At 30.5% G+C, this 18678-nt stretch overlaps 1 protein-coding gene across 11 annotated transcripts in view; it reads left to right on the top strand.

Moving 5' to 3' along the window:
* Positions 1-18678, top strand: part of LOC130669381 (phosphatidylinositol 4-phosphate 5-kinase type-1 alpha) — a 350783-nt gene that overhangs the window by 202677 nt on the left and 129428 nt on the right. For 9 of the 11 annotated variants that reach the window (XR_008990168.1, XR_008990170.1, XR_008990171.1 and 6 more), the window contains one exon: positions 2627-2727. The exons of 1 other annotated variant lie outside the window; for it this stretch is intronic. Coding sequence is in view for 2 of the 10 variants with exons in the window: in XM_057472248.1 (XP_057328231.1) it covers positions 2627-2727 (101 nt within the window). In the remaining 8 variants the exon portion in view is untranslated. Of the gene's footprint in view, positions 1-2626; positions 2728-18678 lie in introns of those variants that run through there. One more of the 11 variants, XM_057472251.1, reaches the window with a different exon arrangement.

Genomic DNA, 18678 nt, shown 5'->3' on the forward strand with positions numbered 1-18678 from the left:
AACTAAACAGAAACCATAAATACTATTTATTATGTACACAAATTCTTATAAAACTTGATTACAAAGTCAGAACTGTCATTAACGCAGATGACATCAATAGTCTGAAATCACTATTGAACAAAACACAAGAATCAAAGTTCAAATTACTAATTCCTAGACTTGAACCATTGATGCTGGTATCATGAAAAATCGTTTTATAATTTTTGTTTTTAGAGCTTTACTGCAGATACGTACCCGAAAACATATCCTCACACCGCAAAATTTATACATCCGGATATTCAAAATTTTACCAGCGTTGATTTCACTGTTATCACCAACCCTTATTAAAAGAAACGACTTAAAACGATTGGAAAAAAAATTTTCAATACTTTTTAATGCTTTTGAATACTTTTAATACTTTTGAATCACCCTTTTTATGGGCATTTAACATTACAAATCGTTTCGAATCGTTTCGTTTAATTAGGGAATGATGACTTTTTCTAAAAATAAATGTTTTAGACGTACGATACTTGGAGTCAAAAACGGTGAAAGAAGCACAAGCAGTGCACCCTATCTCACTTATTGTTGATAGCTTAAGATATATATGTGTTAAAAATGTATCAACATCCTCAAAACAAATAAGAATTAACGTTTTTTAATCGTAGAGAGTTTATATTTTATTTAATTTTGTTCAAACAAAAAATATGCACATCGTGAAAATCACATATTTTGTGGGAAAAAGTCATAAAAATCGTTTTTTCGTCTTTAATCGAATTTTAAAAGGTCTTCTGTAACATAGAATAAAAAATGGATATTCTTATTGGAAAGCTGAGAATTTTTCCTACGAAAAACTGTTATGTGCTCATTTTTAAAAAAAAAATTTCCCCTTCAAAAAAATTAATGAAAAAGTTGAAAACAAAAATTAAAAAAAATTAAAAAAATCATAACTTTGAAACAGCTGCATATAAAAGGCTCAAATTTTCAGAGAATTTTTTTTTTAATATATAGAACGACTCCACAAAGTTAGAACCAAATCGACGAGGGTCGCCCCGTAAAAATAATTTTATTTGGTGGAATGACCCATATATTTAAGTTGAGTTCAAAATATGTATATGTTTACTTAAGGAAAAGAAAGCTAGCATGGATCAAATTTTATGACCTTAGGTACATGGGTCGACGAGAGATTCCAAGTAAATGCAAGGCAATATGTTTTTCTTCATTTGCACTCATATATATATATATATATATATATATATATATATATATATTTTGAACTTAGAGATCTTTGTTATACAAAAAGAGGAGAGGTTGTTGGACCTCAGAGTTGAATAATATTAAAAGAACAAGTTAGTCCTAGCTAAATCTCTTACGAGTAAAGACATACCCTAGAGCGCGTATTTTAATAAAAGATATAATATTCATTTGTTTAATAAATTGATTTGTTTCATTCACGATTACCATACCTAAATTCCCAACAAGTTTGTACACTTAACGACGTTTATAAACGCGGTAAATTAAAAAATATCATCAACTTTATGAGATTTATGAATTATTATGAAATTAATTTTTTCGAATAATGTTACGTTACATGGGTGTATCTAAATTATTTTACTCTTTTATGATTCACACACCTGCACAGCATGATATTCACTCAGAATTTGCTAAAACGCAATTATTAAGAATTTTATATGATTATATAAAATTTTATATAAATTTATAAAATTATATAAAAGATTAAAAAATTATATTGAAGTTTTTTGACTGAATGGATAAATGTGTAAGATTATATACGAAATAATATAATTTTATATATTTATATGAAATTGAACTATACCCTGATAGCCAGAGTTTCTGATCAGAAAGTTGGTGTATGTGAGTTGCGATCAACTTGACGACAAGTTTTCGACGACTTTCAGCTCGTGTAACTGTCGACTACAAATTGGCTACAAGTTGCTCAGAAACTTGGTGACAATCTACCACCGCAATTTGTCGCCAAGTTTCTGAGCAACTTGAAGTCAACAGTTACACGAGCTAAAAGTTGTCGACAAGTTTCTCGGAAAGTCCATACATGGAAGTGCCAACTATTGCGGCCAACTTGGCAACAGGTTGCGGCAGTAGATTGTCGCCAGGTCACGGCCAACTTGGATATCATTGTTTTAGCTGGGAAAATTTTCGCACGGCCCGTGGACTCTCAAAGAAAAAAAAATTTCGAAAATTTTTGTCTTGCGTTATTTCTTATGTTTGCGCAATATCCGTAGCTCTTAAAAACATTTGATCAAAATGCTTCGAAACTAGAGATTGTCAAGCCACCAAATGCCTTTTTTTAAATCTCGATACGATTATTTTTCACAAAGTTATAGCCTTTCAAAAATCACTAAAAAATTTCTAAAATTTTTCTGTTCCTTTAATTTATGGCATGGGTCTATATAAAAATTAAGAATAATAATTTTTTATGGACAAAAATTTTTACGAAGAGAGTTTTAAGAATTATCTTATTTAGAATAGAGATATTTACAAATAAAGAAGTAAAGTATAGAATTATTATATTGCCGTTTGAGGAGTACACTTTTCAGGTGTTCCAATACTTTGTTTTCATCTTACCCTATAGCAGCTGACACTTTTTTTAAGTAGCAATCAATTGTTTAAGGTTGTCCAACCACTCCAGTCACAGCTTCTCATAGAGGTGAAGCAGGAGAAAGAGTTGCAGTAACTGTCGAAGAGGTACTTGCCAGTTTAACTTCAGAAATGGTAAGCGTTATTTCCACGTAACATTCAATTTTTTTTTTTGCATTTTAACGATTTTTGTTGTAATTTTCTTCGAACTATTTAAGTTGAAGTTTCTTGAGAGTAAGTTCTGAGCTTCAGATAAAATGAGCATAAATGACTCACAGTTTACTTATTTTTTCGAAAAATATACAGCGAGTTCTGTTATGTTTCCGAGATTACTACGTAAATAGATATATTTTGAAATAAGTATCTCTTCGTGAAATTCGTGATTAACACAGATGACTAGATCTGCTGGACGTAGACTCTAAGAATATCAATAGTTTTGATTTCATCATGCGGATTGCTCTTCTTTTTTATTTTCTACTAAATGGAATAGATACAATGTACTTCTGTATATTCTATTTTTTTTTTGCGTCAGACTTTTATTGTCTGGACTGCATGATTATAAAAAAAAAAAGATAAAACAATTATAATTAAACCGATAGCTTCTGAAACATTCTATTAAATAAAAAAAAATCGTGTTTCGCTGTGTAAAGTGAGCGAATGCAAAAAATGAATCTGGTTTAGGTTTGATAGAATTATAACAACTGAAAATTACACAAAGTTAATAGATAAATAATTTAGATCTTTATTTACACTTTATACATTTAGATATTCCGAGAAATTAATAGCAGAGACCTAATGCGACTAGATTGATACGCAAGAGCGAATGTGACAAAGTTAAGTTTACGTATATTGAATCGACACGTGATCGATAGCGGTTAAACACGCGGTAATTAATTTGTAATTAATTAGACGCGAGCGACAATCAATTTATCTTCAATAAATAGTAACCTTAAAGTACTATCTAATTATTGAGAATAATTAAGCTAATAATTCAGCGGAATTATTACACAAGAATAATGAGTATAAGCAAAGCGGTTTTAGAGCACGAGGTTGTACTTTAGAATTCATGATGTAGATAGTACAACTGCACGATGTAGAAACTCAAGCACGAGGTAAACCGGTTGAACACCAGAAGCGAAAAGCCATGAAATGGCGGTGTCTCTTTCCTTCGATGCCGCTCGGAGGTGACGTGGCAGCATGACTGCACCAGCGAATTTCCCCTTTGGCTTAAAAGCGCGCCAACAGGATGTAGTTAGCCACCAATTTCCGTAATTGATCGGCTGATAGCGGGTCTCTCAGGCCGGCTTGACACGGCCATGAGTGAAAAATGGTATGTGCCGGGCCCAAATAGCGAGTGACTTGGCACTATTTTGACCTTGAAGTCAGTAACGAGTTCGGAAGTTCCCGGACGTAGCGAAAATACATGAAGCTTTTTAAAATGATTAAGCTCGTGACTGAACACGCTGTAATCTAGTGAAATTAATGAAACTCTTTTTTCGATTCAGAACAGAATAAATATAGTTTGCCACCATGTTAAATGAATTTCTGTAAGTGACCCAGTGTAAATTATTAACTAAACAACGAAAATAATTGTAACAGCAAATTATGCACACTTGAGAAAAGTGGTCAGATCTGATTAGATATAATTATATGTAAACGGTTAGATATAAACAGATCAAGGTATTGGCAGGGTCCAACTATATATATATATATATATATATATATGTCGGAGATGAAAGAATAAAACGGGGTTTTCCAATAGGACGGGAAATTTCCAACAGTCGAGACTAGTTTTTATAGTAACAATTAAATAATAAAATTTAAGTTCTAGTTGTTTACAACTTAAGCAGATTATGTTTATTACGGGAGGCTTAGGCTCGCTGTGACATCTGTTCACCAAACGTAGCCACGGTCACAGGATGGGTATAGTAAGACACAGAGGACAAGATAGTAAGATAATATGAGACGGTTGTCCTTCTTTGAATATTTTGACAAAAAGGTTTTTAACGAAAAGTACAGAGTTTGGTACTAGTTGAGTTAGTTAGTTCTGATTGAGCATTCGTTGTGTGAGTACAAGTTTTCCTGTCGACCGTGGATTCGTTCTCGAGCCTAGTTTACCGTGGTATTTGTAAATTATTCGATCAGGTTTTATTTGAAATATTATTGGACTGTCGTGTATTGCAATTATTATAATTCCCTGCGTAATCAATTATTGCATTAATTAGTATTTAGTGTATTTTGATATTTGTGTGATACTATCTTTATTCTTTTACTTGTCTAAGTGTCGTTATTTATGAACAATACTTTTAATATGAAATCATTGTGTTGCATAATTAATATTCGTTCATATTTTAAATAAAAAATAAGAGATATTAGTATTGAGACCAATACTCGGGATAACGCCCAAGGTTGTAATGACTTTCCGACATACGTTTTTTCGGAGCTTTTTCCACAATTTTATTGCAGACAGTGCTTGAATTTCCAAAAAAAAAAAATCTTTTTTTTCGAAACAAAATTTGCAAAAAAAAAATTTTTTCAAAAAAATTTTTTTTTGGAATAACTTTAGAAAATTTACAAAACCAACACCCAATAATTTTTAGCACGTTTACGTCGCTGCATTTCGTGATTTTACTGATCTCTCAGTCATTAAATTAAAAAAAAATTTTTTTTTTTTGCAAATTTTGTTTCGAAAAAAAAGATTTTTTTTTTTTGGAAATTCAAGCACTGTCTGCAATAAAATTGTGGAAAAAGCTCCGAAAAAATGTTTGTTTTCATCTTGTTAAAGATTATGAGCTTTTCAGAGCAAAAAACGTGATCCTTTAATTTCTTTAAAAATTTGATCGCGTGAAACAAAAAAACGGCTGGTTGGATTAATCTGGCTTTCTGCAGGGTTTTTGTGAACATATTGAACTGTAAAATGCACAGTCAACATTATCGATTTCCACAATATTTTCGTTTCAGGGCTTGATTTTCCAAAAAACCACAAAAAGCCCTTTTTTTGTTGCATTTTTAAATTCATGTGACGATAGGAAAAAATTTTTTTTTCGAAAAAGCAATGACTAATCATTGAAGGGAATTTATTCAAGTTTTTAAAACCCACCATTAACTTTCTGTGCGATCATTGGTTCCTGAGATATCGATAATCAAAGACAAAAGGATCCTTTTCCATTTGAAGACCGATATCTCGGCGAGAAGTGAACGTATCAAGGTCCATAAAAAAAGAAATTAAAGCTGAATAATAAAGGTATCCGATCCTCATAGTGGTTAAGCAAAAATAATTTTTTCCACGCCCGGAGATCAAAAAAAAAAAATTATAAAAATTTGAAATTTTTTTTGTCGTTGGTTTTTCTAAGATTACTCAAAAACCGCTGACGCTAAAAAATTTTAAAGTTCTAATCCAAAAAGTAGATACTTGGAGCTACAATTTCCTTTTTTTTCTTTTCTTGTACGACCATTTCTCTCAAAGTTAGAGCCTGTTGAAAATCGCCTAAAAATTTAGAATTTTTTTTTGATCCTTTAATTTTTTCCATTAGTGTATATATATTAGGGTGGTCCTTATTTTGGACATTTTCGAATTTTAATGCTCCCAGAGGCTTATGTGGTTCGAAATAAATAAAAAAAAAATATCCTCAAAGTCTCAGGTCTCTATCTGAATTTTAACCCGTGCCGCACAGCGATGTAAGTTTCCCGTTTAAATAACACGGAGTTTTTGGCATTGAACAATTAATTTTTTATCCCGGCCAAAGTAATTGTTCGAAAAATTTGAAACTCTGTAGACTTTATCCTTATATCAGCAGCTACTCCTCAGAATTTTTACAGATTTTCAGCTACTATAATTTTGGGGATACAGCTTGATGAAAAAAAAGAAAAAAAATATTTTTTTTATTTTTAGCTAAAATTTTTTTTAAATAGCATATTAAATCAGTCTGCATCCTTATCAGAAGTTCTTACTTTTTTTCATTCTTGCACCTAAGTGGGTGAACGGTATATCTTTGTTGCACTAATACAGTAATCAGGAACTTTGCATTAGTGTGCAGTAAAGTGTTCCTTAAAAGGATTTTTTGAATTTATTACGATCACCTCACAAACGGTTTCAATTACGACAAAAAAAAATTCCCTCAAAGTTTGAGCTCTTAATTCCAACGGGACAACGTGCCGCAAATTTTGTTTTTGTGATTTTTTAAGTTTATTATATTTATTTATCAAAGAGATCTATTTTATTAATAATTTATTATAGTTAAAGAATTGTAAATAAATAATTATTTCGATATTATGATACACGAAACTTCTAACATTTTGTTTATTATTTAATGGTTAAAACAAATAATAAACTTAAAGGTGACGAACTTATTTGAGCAAATATTGAAAGAAATTTAATTTATTGATTATATTTACTAAATGTTAAACTAAGACATACGGCATAGATATACCGATCTCTGATATCAATTGAATGCATTATGTATTTTTGAAAAAGACACAAAGTCAAATAACATAAACAAAAATATTTCTGGAAGAAATCACAAAAAAAATTTTGCGGTAACTCTTCCCGTTAGAATTAAGAGCTTAAACTTTAAGGGAATCTTTTCTGTTGTAATTGAAACTATTTTGAGAGGTGATCGTAATAAATTCGATAAATCCTTTTAAGATACATTCTACTGCACATTAACGCATTATTGTCTTACTTAGCGAAGTGCGCTTTAATTTTTTTAAAATATTCGTTTGTTCATAAGAAAAACTCGTCCAAAGCTCCTGATTACTGTATTAGTGCAACAAAGATATGCTGTTCACCCAATTGGGAGCGAGAATGAAAAAAAGTAAAAACTTCTGATAAGCATGCAGAGTGATTTGATATGTTATTTAAAAAAAATTTTAGATAGAAATAAAAAATATTTTTTTTATTTTTTTTGATCACGCTGTACCCCCAAAATTATAGTAGCTGAAAATCTGTAAAAATTCTGAGGAGCAGCTGCTGATATAAGGATAAAGTCTACAGAGTTTCAAATTTTTCGAACAATTACTTTAGCCGGAATAAAAAATTAATTGTTCAATGCCTAAAACCCCGTGTTATTTAAATGGGAAACTTACATTGCTGTGCGGAACGGGTTAAAATTGAGATAGAGATCTGAAACTTTGAGGATATTTTTTTTCATTTATTTCGAACCACATAAGCCTCTGGGAGTATAAAAATTCAAAAATGTCCAAAATAAGGACCACCCTAATATATATATATATATATATATATATATATATATATATATATATATACATATATATTTGGCGACGATACTTTAGGATCAGATTGCAATAATCACTGCCTAAGTCACCAACTACTAAAGAGTGAAACTTTGTGAGAGATAATGAGAAGGGGAGAGATAGAAAAAGGTATTTGTGGGGAGAGAGGCGTTTCGTCTAAGTATACAACAGCTGAGACTCCTCAGTTAGGTGTGTCTATCGTATACCCCATCTAAGACGCCGTGTTGGAAATGTTATATATTGAAACAGGCATAGGGACGAGGTATTGCGAGAGGCGCGAGTTGTGAATGCCATCTCGGAGAGTGAAGCCGAACCACCACATATATACATACCACCACATCTATATATATGGGGCATTCCACCAAATAAAATTATTTTTACGGGGCGACCCTCGTCGATTTGGTTCAAACTTTGTTGAGTCATTCTATACATAAAAAAAAAAAATTCTCTGAAAATTTGAGCCTTTTATATGCAGCTGTTTCAAAGTTATGATTTTTTGAATTTTTTAAAAATTTTTGTTTTCAACTTTTTCATTAATTTTTTTGAAAGAAATTTTTTTTTTTAAAATGAGCACATAACAGTTTTTTGTAGGAAAAATTCTCAGCTTTCTAATAAAAATATCCATTTTTTATTTTGTGCTACAAAAGACCTTTTAAAATTCGATTAAAAACAAAAAAACGATTTTTATGACTAGGCGGCGCTTGATACATCTAATTTGATATTTTTTTCTGAAAGCTGAGACTTTTTCCCACAAAATTTAATGCCCATAAAAAGGGTGATTTAAAAGTATTCAAAGTATTCAAGAACATTAAAAAGTATTGAAAATTTTTTTTTCCAATCGTTTCAAGTCGTTTCTTTCAATAAGGGTTGGTTATAACAGTGAAATCAACGCTGGTAAAATTTTGAATAGTCCGGATGTATAAATTTTGCGGTGTAAGGATATGTTTTCTGGTATGTATCTGCAGTAAAGCTCTGAAAACAAAAATTATAAAACTATTTTTCATGATACCAGAATCAATGTTTCAAGTCAAGGAATTAGTAATTTGAACTTTGATTCTTGTGTTTTGTTCAGTAGTGATTTCAGACGATTGATGTCATCTGCGTTAATGACAGTTCCGACTTTGTAATCAAGTTTTATAAAAATTTGTGTGCATAATAAATAGTATTTATGGTTTCTGTTTAATTATAAATTGCAAATCATAAGTTATGCGTACACTAATGGTCGATCACACCATTGGTCTTGAATTAGCTTGATTCTAACTGGTTGCTGACACTGAAAGTAATTTTCAATGCAGGTAATCATGAAAAAAATAGTGTGTTACACGAGATGATACACGACTTCAGATTGCAATTATTGTCAGCTTTTGCCTACGGCTCGAGCAGCCTACTTTACTCTCGTCTGACATCGTTTTGTTTCATCTCTTGCCACACAATAAACTATTACAGTTTGTTAAAACTATAAAATTAATGACTTGCATTTAAATAATTATTGATTTTGTTCAAATAAAGAATATGCACATCGTGAAAATTACATATTTTGTGGGAAAAAGTCTCAGCTTTCGGAAAAAAATATCAAATTAGATGTATCAAGCGCCGCACAGTCATAAAAATCGTTTTTTCGTCTTTAATCGAATTTTAAAAAGTCTTCTGTAACATAAAATAAAAAAAGGATATTTTTATTGGAAAGCTGAGAATTTTTCCTACAAAAAACTGTTATGTGCTCATTTCTTTAAAAAAATATTTTCCTCAAAAAAAATTAATGAAAATGTTGAAATCAAAAATTTTTTAAAAATTAAAAAAATCATAGCTTTGAAATAGCTGCATATAAAAGGCTCAAATTTTCAGAGAATTTTTTTTTTAATATATAGAACGACTCCACAAAGTTTGAACCAAATCGACGAGGATCGCCTCGTAAAAATAATTTTATTTGGTGGAATGACCCATATACACTGGTCACAGAAATTAAGGGATAGAAAAAAAATCCGAAATTTTTAGGTGATTTTCAACATGCTGTAACTCAGTGAAAAATGGTCGTATAAAAAAACTAAAAAAAGCAAATTGTAGCCTCAAGTTTCTAGTTTTCAGATCTGGACCTCAAAATTTTTTATCATGTACGGTTTCGGAGTAATCATAAGAAAACCGGCGAAAAAAAAATTTTCAAAATTTTTGCTGGTCTTTCAATACCTCTATGGGCGACAATAAATTTTTTAGAATAATCCGACTGTCTGACTTTTCTCGGAAATTTTATGCCCGTTAATTTGGTGGCCTTAAAAAGTCTCTACAACGATTTGGCGCCGAGTTATCATTGATCAAAGCAAAAAAGTCCATTTTGGCTTTGATAATCAATAACTCCGGATGTATTGGTCGTACAGAGAATGGAAGCAGGGTTCTGAAAACTGGAAAACATTCTCGATAAGGCAAAATTAGTGGCATTCGACAGAAAAATTTTTTTTAAAGCGATATTGTTTGGTAAAAAACAGGTCAAAATTCACAAATTTAAGGATATTCGGAAATCTTGCTATAACTTTGGATATAACGGATGAACAAAGGATATCTTCGACTTTTTTTAAACCTCAAAGTGTCCTGAAAAAACCCTGAAAATTTCAAATCGCTGCGATTTTTCTTTCTTAGTGCCCCGAAGCTTTAAATTTATCGATTTTGTTAAAAATCACCATAATTGGTAGTTTCTCGGTTTTTGTTCATTTTTTCGATTTGAAAATGTTTTTTTTACCGATAATCTTTATTTCTTTGATCAAAAAGATCGATTATCGAAAAAAATTAAAAAAAATAAAATTTTGAAAAAAAATTTTTTTTTTTCAAAATTTTGTTTTTCAAAAATTTTTTTTTTTCAAAATTTTTTTTTTGTTGTATCTGCAATGATTTATCATTGTCAAAAAAAATTCCTAAAATTTTTTTTACCGCCGGCATTAGAGTTTCCCGAAGGGTATGTTTGTTAAGTTGACATTTGAAGCAGATGCAGTTACAGCGGTAAAAAAAATTTTAGGAATTTTTTTTGACAATGATAAATCATTGCAGATACAACAATAAAAAAAATTTTGAAAAAAAAAAATTTTTTGAAAAAAAAAATTTTGAAAAAAAAAAAATTTTTTTCAAAATTTTTTTTTTTTTAATTTTTTTCGATAATCGATCTTTTTGATCGAAGAAATGACGATTATCGGTAAAAAAAACATTTTCAAATCGAAAAAATGAACAAAAACCGAGAAACTACCAATTATGGTGATTTTTAACAAAATCGATGAATTTAAAGCTTCGGGGCACTAAGAAAGAAAAATCGCAGCGATTTGAAATTTTCAGGGTTTTTTCAGGACACTTTGAGGTTTAAAAAAAGTCGAAGATATCCTTTGTTCATCCGTTATATCCAAAGTTATAGCAAGATTTCCGAATATCCTTAAATTTGTGAATTTTGACCTGTTTTTTACCAAACAATATCGCTTTAAAAAAAATTTTTCTATCGAATGCCACTAATTTTGCCTTATAGAGAATGTTTTCCAGTTTTCAAAACCCTGCTTCCATTCTCTGTACGACCAATACATCCGGAGTTATTGATTATCAAAGCCAAAATGGACTTTTTTGCTTTGATCAATGATAACTCGGCGCCAAATCGTCGTAGAGACTTTTTAAGGCCACCAAATTAACGGGCATAAAATTTCCGAGAAAAGTCAGACAGTCGGATTATTCTAAATAATTTATTGTCGCCCATAGAGGTATTGAAAGACCAGCAAAAATTTTGAAAATTTTTTTTTCGTCGGTTTTCTTATGATTACTCCGAAACCGTACATGATAAAAAATTTTGAGGTCCAGATCTGAAAACTAGAAACTTGAGGCTACAATTTGCTTTTTTTAGTTTTTTTATACGACCATTTTTCACTGAGTTACAGCATGTTGAAAATCACCTAAAAATTTCGGATTTTTTTTCTATCCCTTAATTTCTGTGACCAGTGTATATTAGGATGTGCCAAAAAAAACGATATTTGTTTTTTTTTACTTTCACCCCAAAATATCATCGGATAAATCCAAATAAAAATTCTGTCCGAAGGACAGGTCTTAATTTCAATTTTAAGAGGACCTCCATGGAACTTTAAGATTTCCCATTTAAATAACATGGGAAAAAATTTTTTAACAGTATTTTTCCTGCAAGCTGGGAAGAAATTTTTTTTCGATAAAATTAATGCATGGATCTTTTTCAGCATTAAGTTTTTGACAAAACTGAGTCAAATGTCAATTGCCAATATTTGAGTTTCTACGGATCTGTAAAATTTAAATTTTCTAAAATTTCGCGTTTTCTGCATTTTGCAGCTCAGCTATTGGAGATAGAATAAAAAGTTAAATTGTGATTTTGTTGTTCGCTTGATGCCCTATCAAAAAGTTCTCATTGAATTTTTCATATTATTACCAATGTTACGTCCCAGCCTGCTCATCAGATGGCTCTGCCAATTTTTAAATCTTAAATAATAATATACTGACCTGAGACCCGCCAAATCGATATATTTAAATAATGGAATTATTAATAATAATATATTTTCTTTATAATAAATATTAATAAGTATGCATCTAAAAATAGTCGAATAGATAAGATATTTTTAATGCATTAGAATATTTATTCATCACCAACGATTTTTCTAAAAGAATGTTAATGAATAAAAATAGATAAGAATAATTGTACGACAAATAATGACTGTTAAAAGAATAAAAAAGTGAAATTAGTTTTTCCACGAAAAAGTGAAAACATTGAAAAACATCGTCCGACTGCTGACGCAACAGCATCCGCGTCGAACGATGATAACGAAACTCCCTCTTTTTGGGAATAAGGCCCTAAAATCTTATCCCACTTTTTTCTAGGGTGTCGGCTCATGTAAAGATATAAAAAGCCGATGCCCAATGCATCAGGCAGCTCACACTCGTACACTCTCACATCATCCAGAAATTATAGTAGTGCGGATTAGAACACGCAAGTAAACTCCCGGTTTAATGAAATTATATTATTCTTTTGACACGAAGTTATTTGTCAAATAGTAATTGTAATACTCAAGTGTATTTTCATCCAAATTCTTCGACTATTCTATTTTATATGAATAAATCAAACATATTTATTCTTTAACTCATGACCAAGTTATTTCGAGCTTTCGAAAACTACCCCGTATCCGAAGGTCTACAGTCACGTCCAATTTAAATAATTCGCGCCGGCATATCACAAGCCGACATGACTCCAGGACGTAACAACAACAACAAAGTTACAGTCTCACAAAATTTCCTTTCTCGAATTTTTCGCTTTTATCAATTGAACTATTGATGATAGAACAAAAAATTTCATACAAATTGTTCAGTGTATCAAATTTGCAACAAAGCTGTATAGGTAAAAGTTACAAAACCCGCTAGTTCTTATTTTTATGATTTTTCACCTATGTCATGTAAAGTGATTCCACGGTGGCTTTGTGCTATTTCACCACCGTGGTTCCACAATGTATCCACCGCGTAATCACAGTGGAAACACCGTGTATACACAGTGGTCAAGCCACCGTGGAATCGCGGTGGATACACCACGTCATCACAGTGGTAAAATGGAACAAACCTACCATGTTTCCACCGTGATTCAAATCTGCAAGGGTAATAATTAATACATTTTTTAGTTCGTTATTATTTGCAGTCAACAACCGTAATTTTATAATTTTACTTATAAAAATTAATTTAATTAAGAAATAACTTCTGAATTTTTATAATAAATGTTATTTTTTATAATGGTGTTAGAGCAAAATAATTAAGCTGGGTTCATGATAAATAATCAATTAAATTTAATAAATTTTATTGTAAAAAATCATGTGATTATAATATAAATAATGGGAAATTTTTTTTTTTTTTTCTTAATCGAAAATATTAATTAAATTGCTCTTTATATTTCATATAACCGAGTGGTTTTAGTAAAATGAATAAGTAGATCTTATAAAAATTTCAGCAACATTAGTAGGTTCGTCTAGTAGCTGCCGTTCAAACCCAGCAATTAGAAGGACGTCAGTTCGCGCCCAGAGCCCAGCAGAATTTTCACCGAGTTTTTTTTCACGTCATTTACCTCACTTGAATAATATAAACATAAATGATCACAAACTCTAGTAGGTTAATAATAATAAAATTTTTTTTTTTAATTAATTTTATTTGTTTTTTCGATGCATGGGCCAGGTCTGGCAACTAAGCATGGGTCAGGGCTGGCAACCAGGCTTGGCACGATATTATCATTCCAGACTTCTACCAAGGCTGGAACAAGGCTGGCTTACAAGTTTAGTTCAGAGTTCTACATATTTGAACCAAGCCTGGGCCAAGCCTGGTCCCGTTGTACTTTCTTCTCTGGGCAGTTGTCGGCCAGATATCGGCCTCTTGAAGAAGAATAAAAATTTTTAGGCCTGTTTATGACCGATTGTCGGCCTATTTAATAGCATTAAAAAATTTTCGCCGTGTTTTCGGCCAACTTTTAGCCGCTTTCAATAAAATTTTAGAATTTCGGCGTGATTTCGGTGAAATTAAGCTGTTTCGGCCTTTTTTCCGACAAATATTTTCACCTAGATACTTTATATTTGTTATTCAAATTTTATATTTATCATTAATATATTACATAACATAGGTGAAAAATCATAAAAATAAGAACTAGCGGGTTTTGTAACTTTTACCTATACCTATAGCTTTGTTGCAAACTTGATACACTGAACAATTTGTACGAAATTTTTTGTTCTATCATCAATAGTTCAATTGATAAAAGCGAAAAATTAGAGAAAGGAAATTTTTTGAGTCTGTAACTTTGTTGTTGTTAATAATATGAAAAATTCAATGAGAACTTTTTGATAGGGCATCAAGCGAACAACAAAATCACAATTTAACTTTTTATTCTATCTCCAATAGCTGAGCTGCAAAATGCAGAAAACGCGAAATTTTAGAAAATTTAAATTTTACAGATCCGTAGAAACTCAAATATTGGCAATTGACATTTGACTCAGTTTTGTCAAAAACTTAATGCTGAAAAAGATCCATGCATTAATTTTATCGAAAAAAAATTTCTTCCCAGCTTGCAGGAAAAATACTGTTAAAAAATTTTTTCCCATGTTATTTAAATGGGAAATCTTAAAGTTCCATGGAGGTCCTCTTAAAATTGAAATTAAGACCTGTCCTTCGGACAGAATTTTTATTTGGATTTATCCGATGATATTTTGGGGTGAAAGTAAAAAAAAACAAATATCGATTTTTTTTGGCATACCCTAATAATATACACGATATAACGTGCGGTTGTCCCACGATAGCATCCATAATTCTACACTGATCTTAATGAATTTTTTTTAACTTCCCGCTGAGAAAATCGACGATTTTCAAAAAATTCGGGAAATTATTGGTTTTACCCCGATTTTCAAAAACCGGGTTTTCATCATATGTCGACATTTGAAGGTGCTAGGATGGTATTCTGACATTTTCAGAGCGATGTCTGTATGTATGTATATGTATATTAGGGTGAGCCAAAAAAACCAACCTATCGAATTTACGTCTTAAAAAGGACCTATATATCGAGAAAAAAAATTCTCCCATTGGGTAAAATTTTTAGCTCAATTTTAAAAGGTGTCGGTAGCCATTTCAAATTTCCCATTTAAATAACATGCAAAAAATTTTTTTTTTATTAAAAATATTATAACTTTTGAACCGTGTGAGATAAAAATTCGGCTCTAGAATATTCTTGTAGGGCATTAAATTTCTTAAAAGAAAGTCCTGGGAGTCGAATTTGTAAACTTGATATTTCGTATACTAACAGGCTATCAAAGTCTAGAGTAAACAGAATCAAACAAATTTAAGGCTTTATTTTGATTTTCCAAATACTTTTCTTTTATTGTGATCGATAACAAAATATTATTTGTTAAAACGTGGATATTGTTGGTGATTTCATTGCACTACATGTAGAACAAATTTTCTCGTAGTATTGATTTTTTTGATAATAAAGCCTTAAATTTGTATGATTCTGTTCACTCTAGACTTTGATGGCCTGTTAGTATACGAAATATCGAGTTTACAAATTCGACTCCCAGGACTTTATTTTAAGAAATTTAATGCCCTACAAGAATATTCTAGAGCCGAATTTTTGTCTCACATGGTTCAAAAGTTATAATATTTTTAATCAAAAAAAATTTTTTTGCATGTTATTTAAATGGGAAATTTGAAATGGCTACCGACACCTTTTAAAATTGAGCTAAAAATTTTGCCCAATGGGAGAATTTTTTTCTCGATATATAGGTCCTTTTGAAGACGTAAATTCAATAGGTTGGTTTTTTTTATATATATGTGTGTGTGTGTGTGTGTGTGTGTGTGTGTGTGTGTGTGTGTGTGTGTGTGTGTGTGTGTGTGTGTGTGTGTGTGTGTGTGTGTGTGTGTGTGTGTGTGTGTGTGTGTAAACTCTTTGTAACTTTTTAACTAATGAATCGATTTGGATGATTGAAGTAGCAATCGAAAGAGCTTGTTGGCCCTCAACTTTCTTGAAAATTTCAGATCATTTGATCAAGTAGACTCGAAAATATTGGTGAATTATGAAAAAAAAAAATTTTTTTTTTTTTAGTTTTTTAGTGATTTCTCAGAAACGACTTAAACGATCGACTTCAAAATCTAATCAGCTCTAGAACTTTATAAGCCGCGTCGAATGCCACCTCAACCATCTCAATCGGTTAATTTGTTCGAGAGATATCGTTGGCGAAAGAAATAATGAAAAACGGTTTTTTTCGATTATCTTTGAAGTGACTTATCCGATCAATTTCAAAATCTAATCAGCTCTAGAACTCAATAAAACGTGCCAATTGCCACCTCAAACGTCAAAATCGGTTGATTAGTTCAAAAGATATCGGCGCTGAAAAGTAAAAAAAAATAACATTTTATGTTATTTTTTCCGAATGAATCAAAATGTAATGTGCTAAAATGTGTCTGAAATCATACCAACTCTTTCTCTTTATAGTCTCTTTCAATCATTAGATAATGTCATATAACTTGTTCTTTAGTTTTAAACATAATGTCAGCAAAAAATTGAAAAACCCCAGTCTTTAATGTTTTTCTCGGATATTCCGTATATCATTGCTCTGACCTAAGTCAAAACTCATTCAAATCTTGATTTTGATTACTGATATCGATTTTTGCATCAATACATGTACTTCAGAGAACATAATCGAAAATAAAAATTTAAAAGCCGCTTCTTCATTAATGATTTTTGATTCTTAACTTTTAAACTCTAGCATAAAACGTTGCTTGTTAGATCTTGAAAAGCTCATAAAAAAATGATTGCATGTAATAGCATTTTCGAGCTCGAGGATCTCGAAAATATATTCACAGTGATGTTTTCAAGCTCCTTGCGCTCGAAAACAGCGGGAAGTTTTGGGGCTGGCCCGCAGGGTCAACCGACGCCCAGATTTTTTTTTACGTTTTATTCAGTTTTTTTTTTTTCATTTTTCGGAAATTTTTTTTCATTCTCTTTACCTTACAATTACTGAATAATTAACGCGAAAATGAAAGAAAATCCGAAAAAAATTGATTTTTTCATTTTGGTAATGATTACACAAATTAAGGAACAAAACTTGTTCCTTTAATTGTTTTGCAAAACTTTGAGCAATCGGCCCGGACAAACGGTTCAATGGATCAATCTGAAAATTTTCAGGGTTTTTGAGGGTACATTAAGCTGTAAAATTACCTGGCACTATTATTTTTTTTTATCAATATTTGCAGAGTAGCGATGAGTCGACTAAAAAACCAGAAAATGGCCACTTTTTAAGGGTTTTTCAACTGGATATTAAGGATGAAAAAAAATTTTTTTTTGAAAAAATCGAAAATGGAGCTTGTAGGGAATTTATTCAAGTTTTTTGAACTGCCCTTTAAATTACTGTGCAGCCATTATTTGCTGAGATATCAATAATCCAAGACAAAAGGATTCTTTTTCATTTGAAGGCTGATATCTCAGCAGCAAATTGTCATACAGAGAAACAAAAAAAAGCAAATTGTAGCTGAATATTTTTCACGAAAATACAGCCTTCCAAAAATCAATAAAAAATTTGTGAAATATTTTTGTTCCTTTAATTTTTTGGATAATTGTAGTTGATGTAATTTTTTACAAAGTTATATATGAGTTTATAACATTACTAGATAAAATTTTATAAATAATATGCAGTCATATATGATTATATAAAAACTCATATGATCTTATAAAATTTTTATAAAATTCCATGTAACTTCATATTAAGTTATATATAACATTATGAAATTACAAGATCACGTTTTATATGGTTATGCATAACCATGTATGATCATATATGATCATATGAAATCTTATATGACCTCACTGCAAATCGAAGTGTTTTATTTTAAAACACTTTAAGTGTTTAAATACTTGTAGTCACCAAGTAAACACTATTTTAGTGTTTAAAGTGTAGTAAACATTATAAACGTTTAATTTTAACACACATAAAGTGTTTTAGATAATAAGGCACCTAAAGTGTTTAGGCGTCAATACACACTTTAAGTGTTCAGTGTCATTAATTAATAATATAAATATTTTTAAAATAAAAATAATACTTTTTCCATTGAAGTACAATCAATGAAATTTTTATAATAATATTTCTAATATTAAAAATAATAGTTGCCTTTGAATAAAAGTCGTTATTGATTGTTGTCATATCCTGGAATCATATTTTTATTATCAGAAGATTCAGATAATTATTGCATCACACATTCAGCATAAAAGTAGAAATGGAATTTAGTAAAAATTAAAAATATATTTGTATTTTTATTCAAAAAAAAAAGCTCTAAAAAATGTTT

The sequence above is a fragment of the Microplitis mediator genome, chromosome 6, assembly GCF_029852145.1.
Source record: "Microplitis mediator isolate UGA2020A chromosome 6, iyMicMedi2.1, whole genome shotgun sequence".
NCBI classification, from domain to species: Eukaryota; Metazoa; Arthropoda; class Insecta; order Hymenoptera; family Braconidae; genus Microplitis; species Microplitis mediator.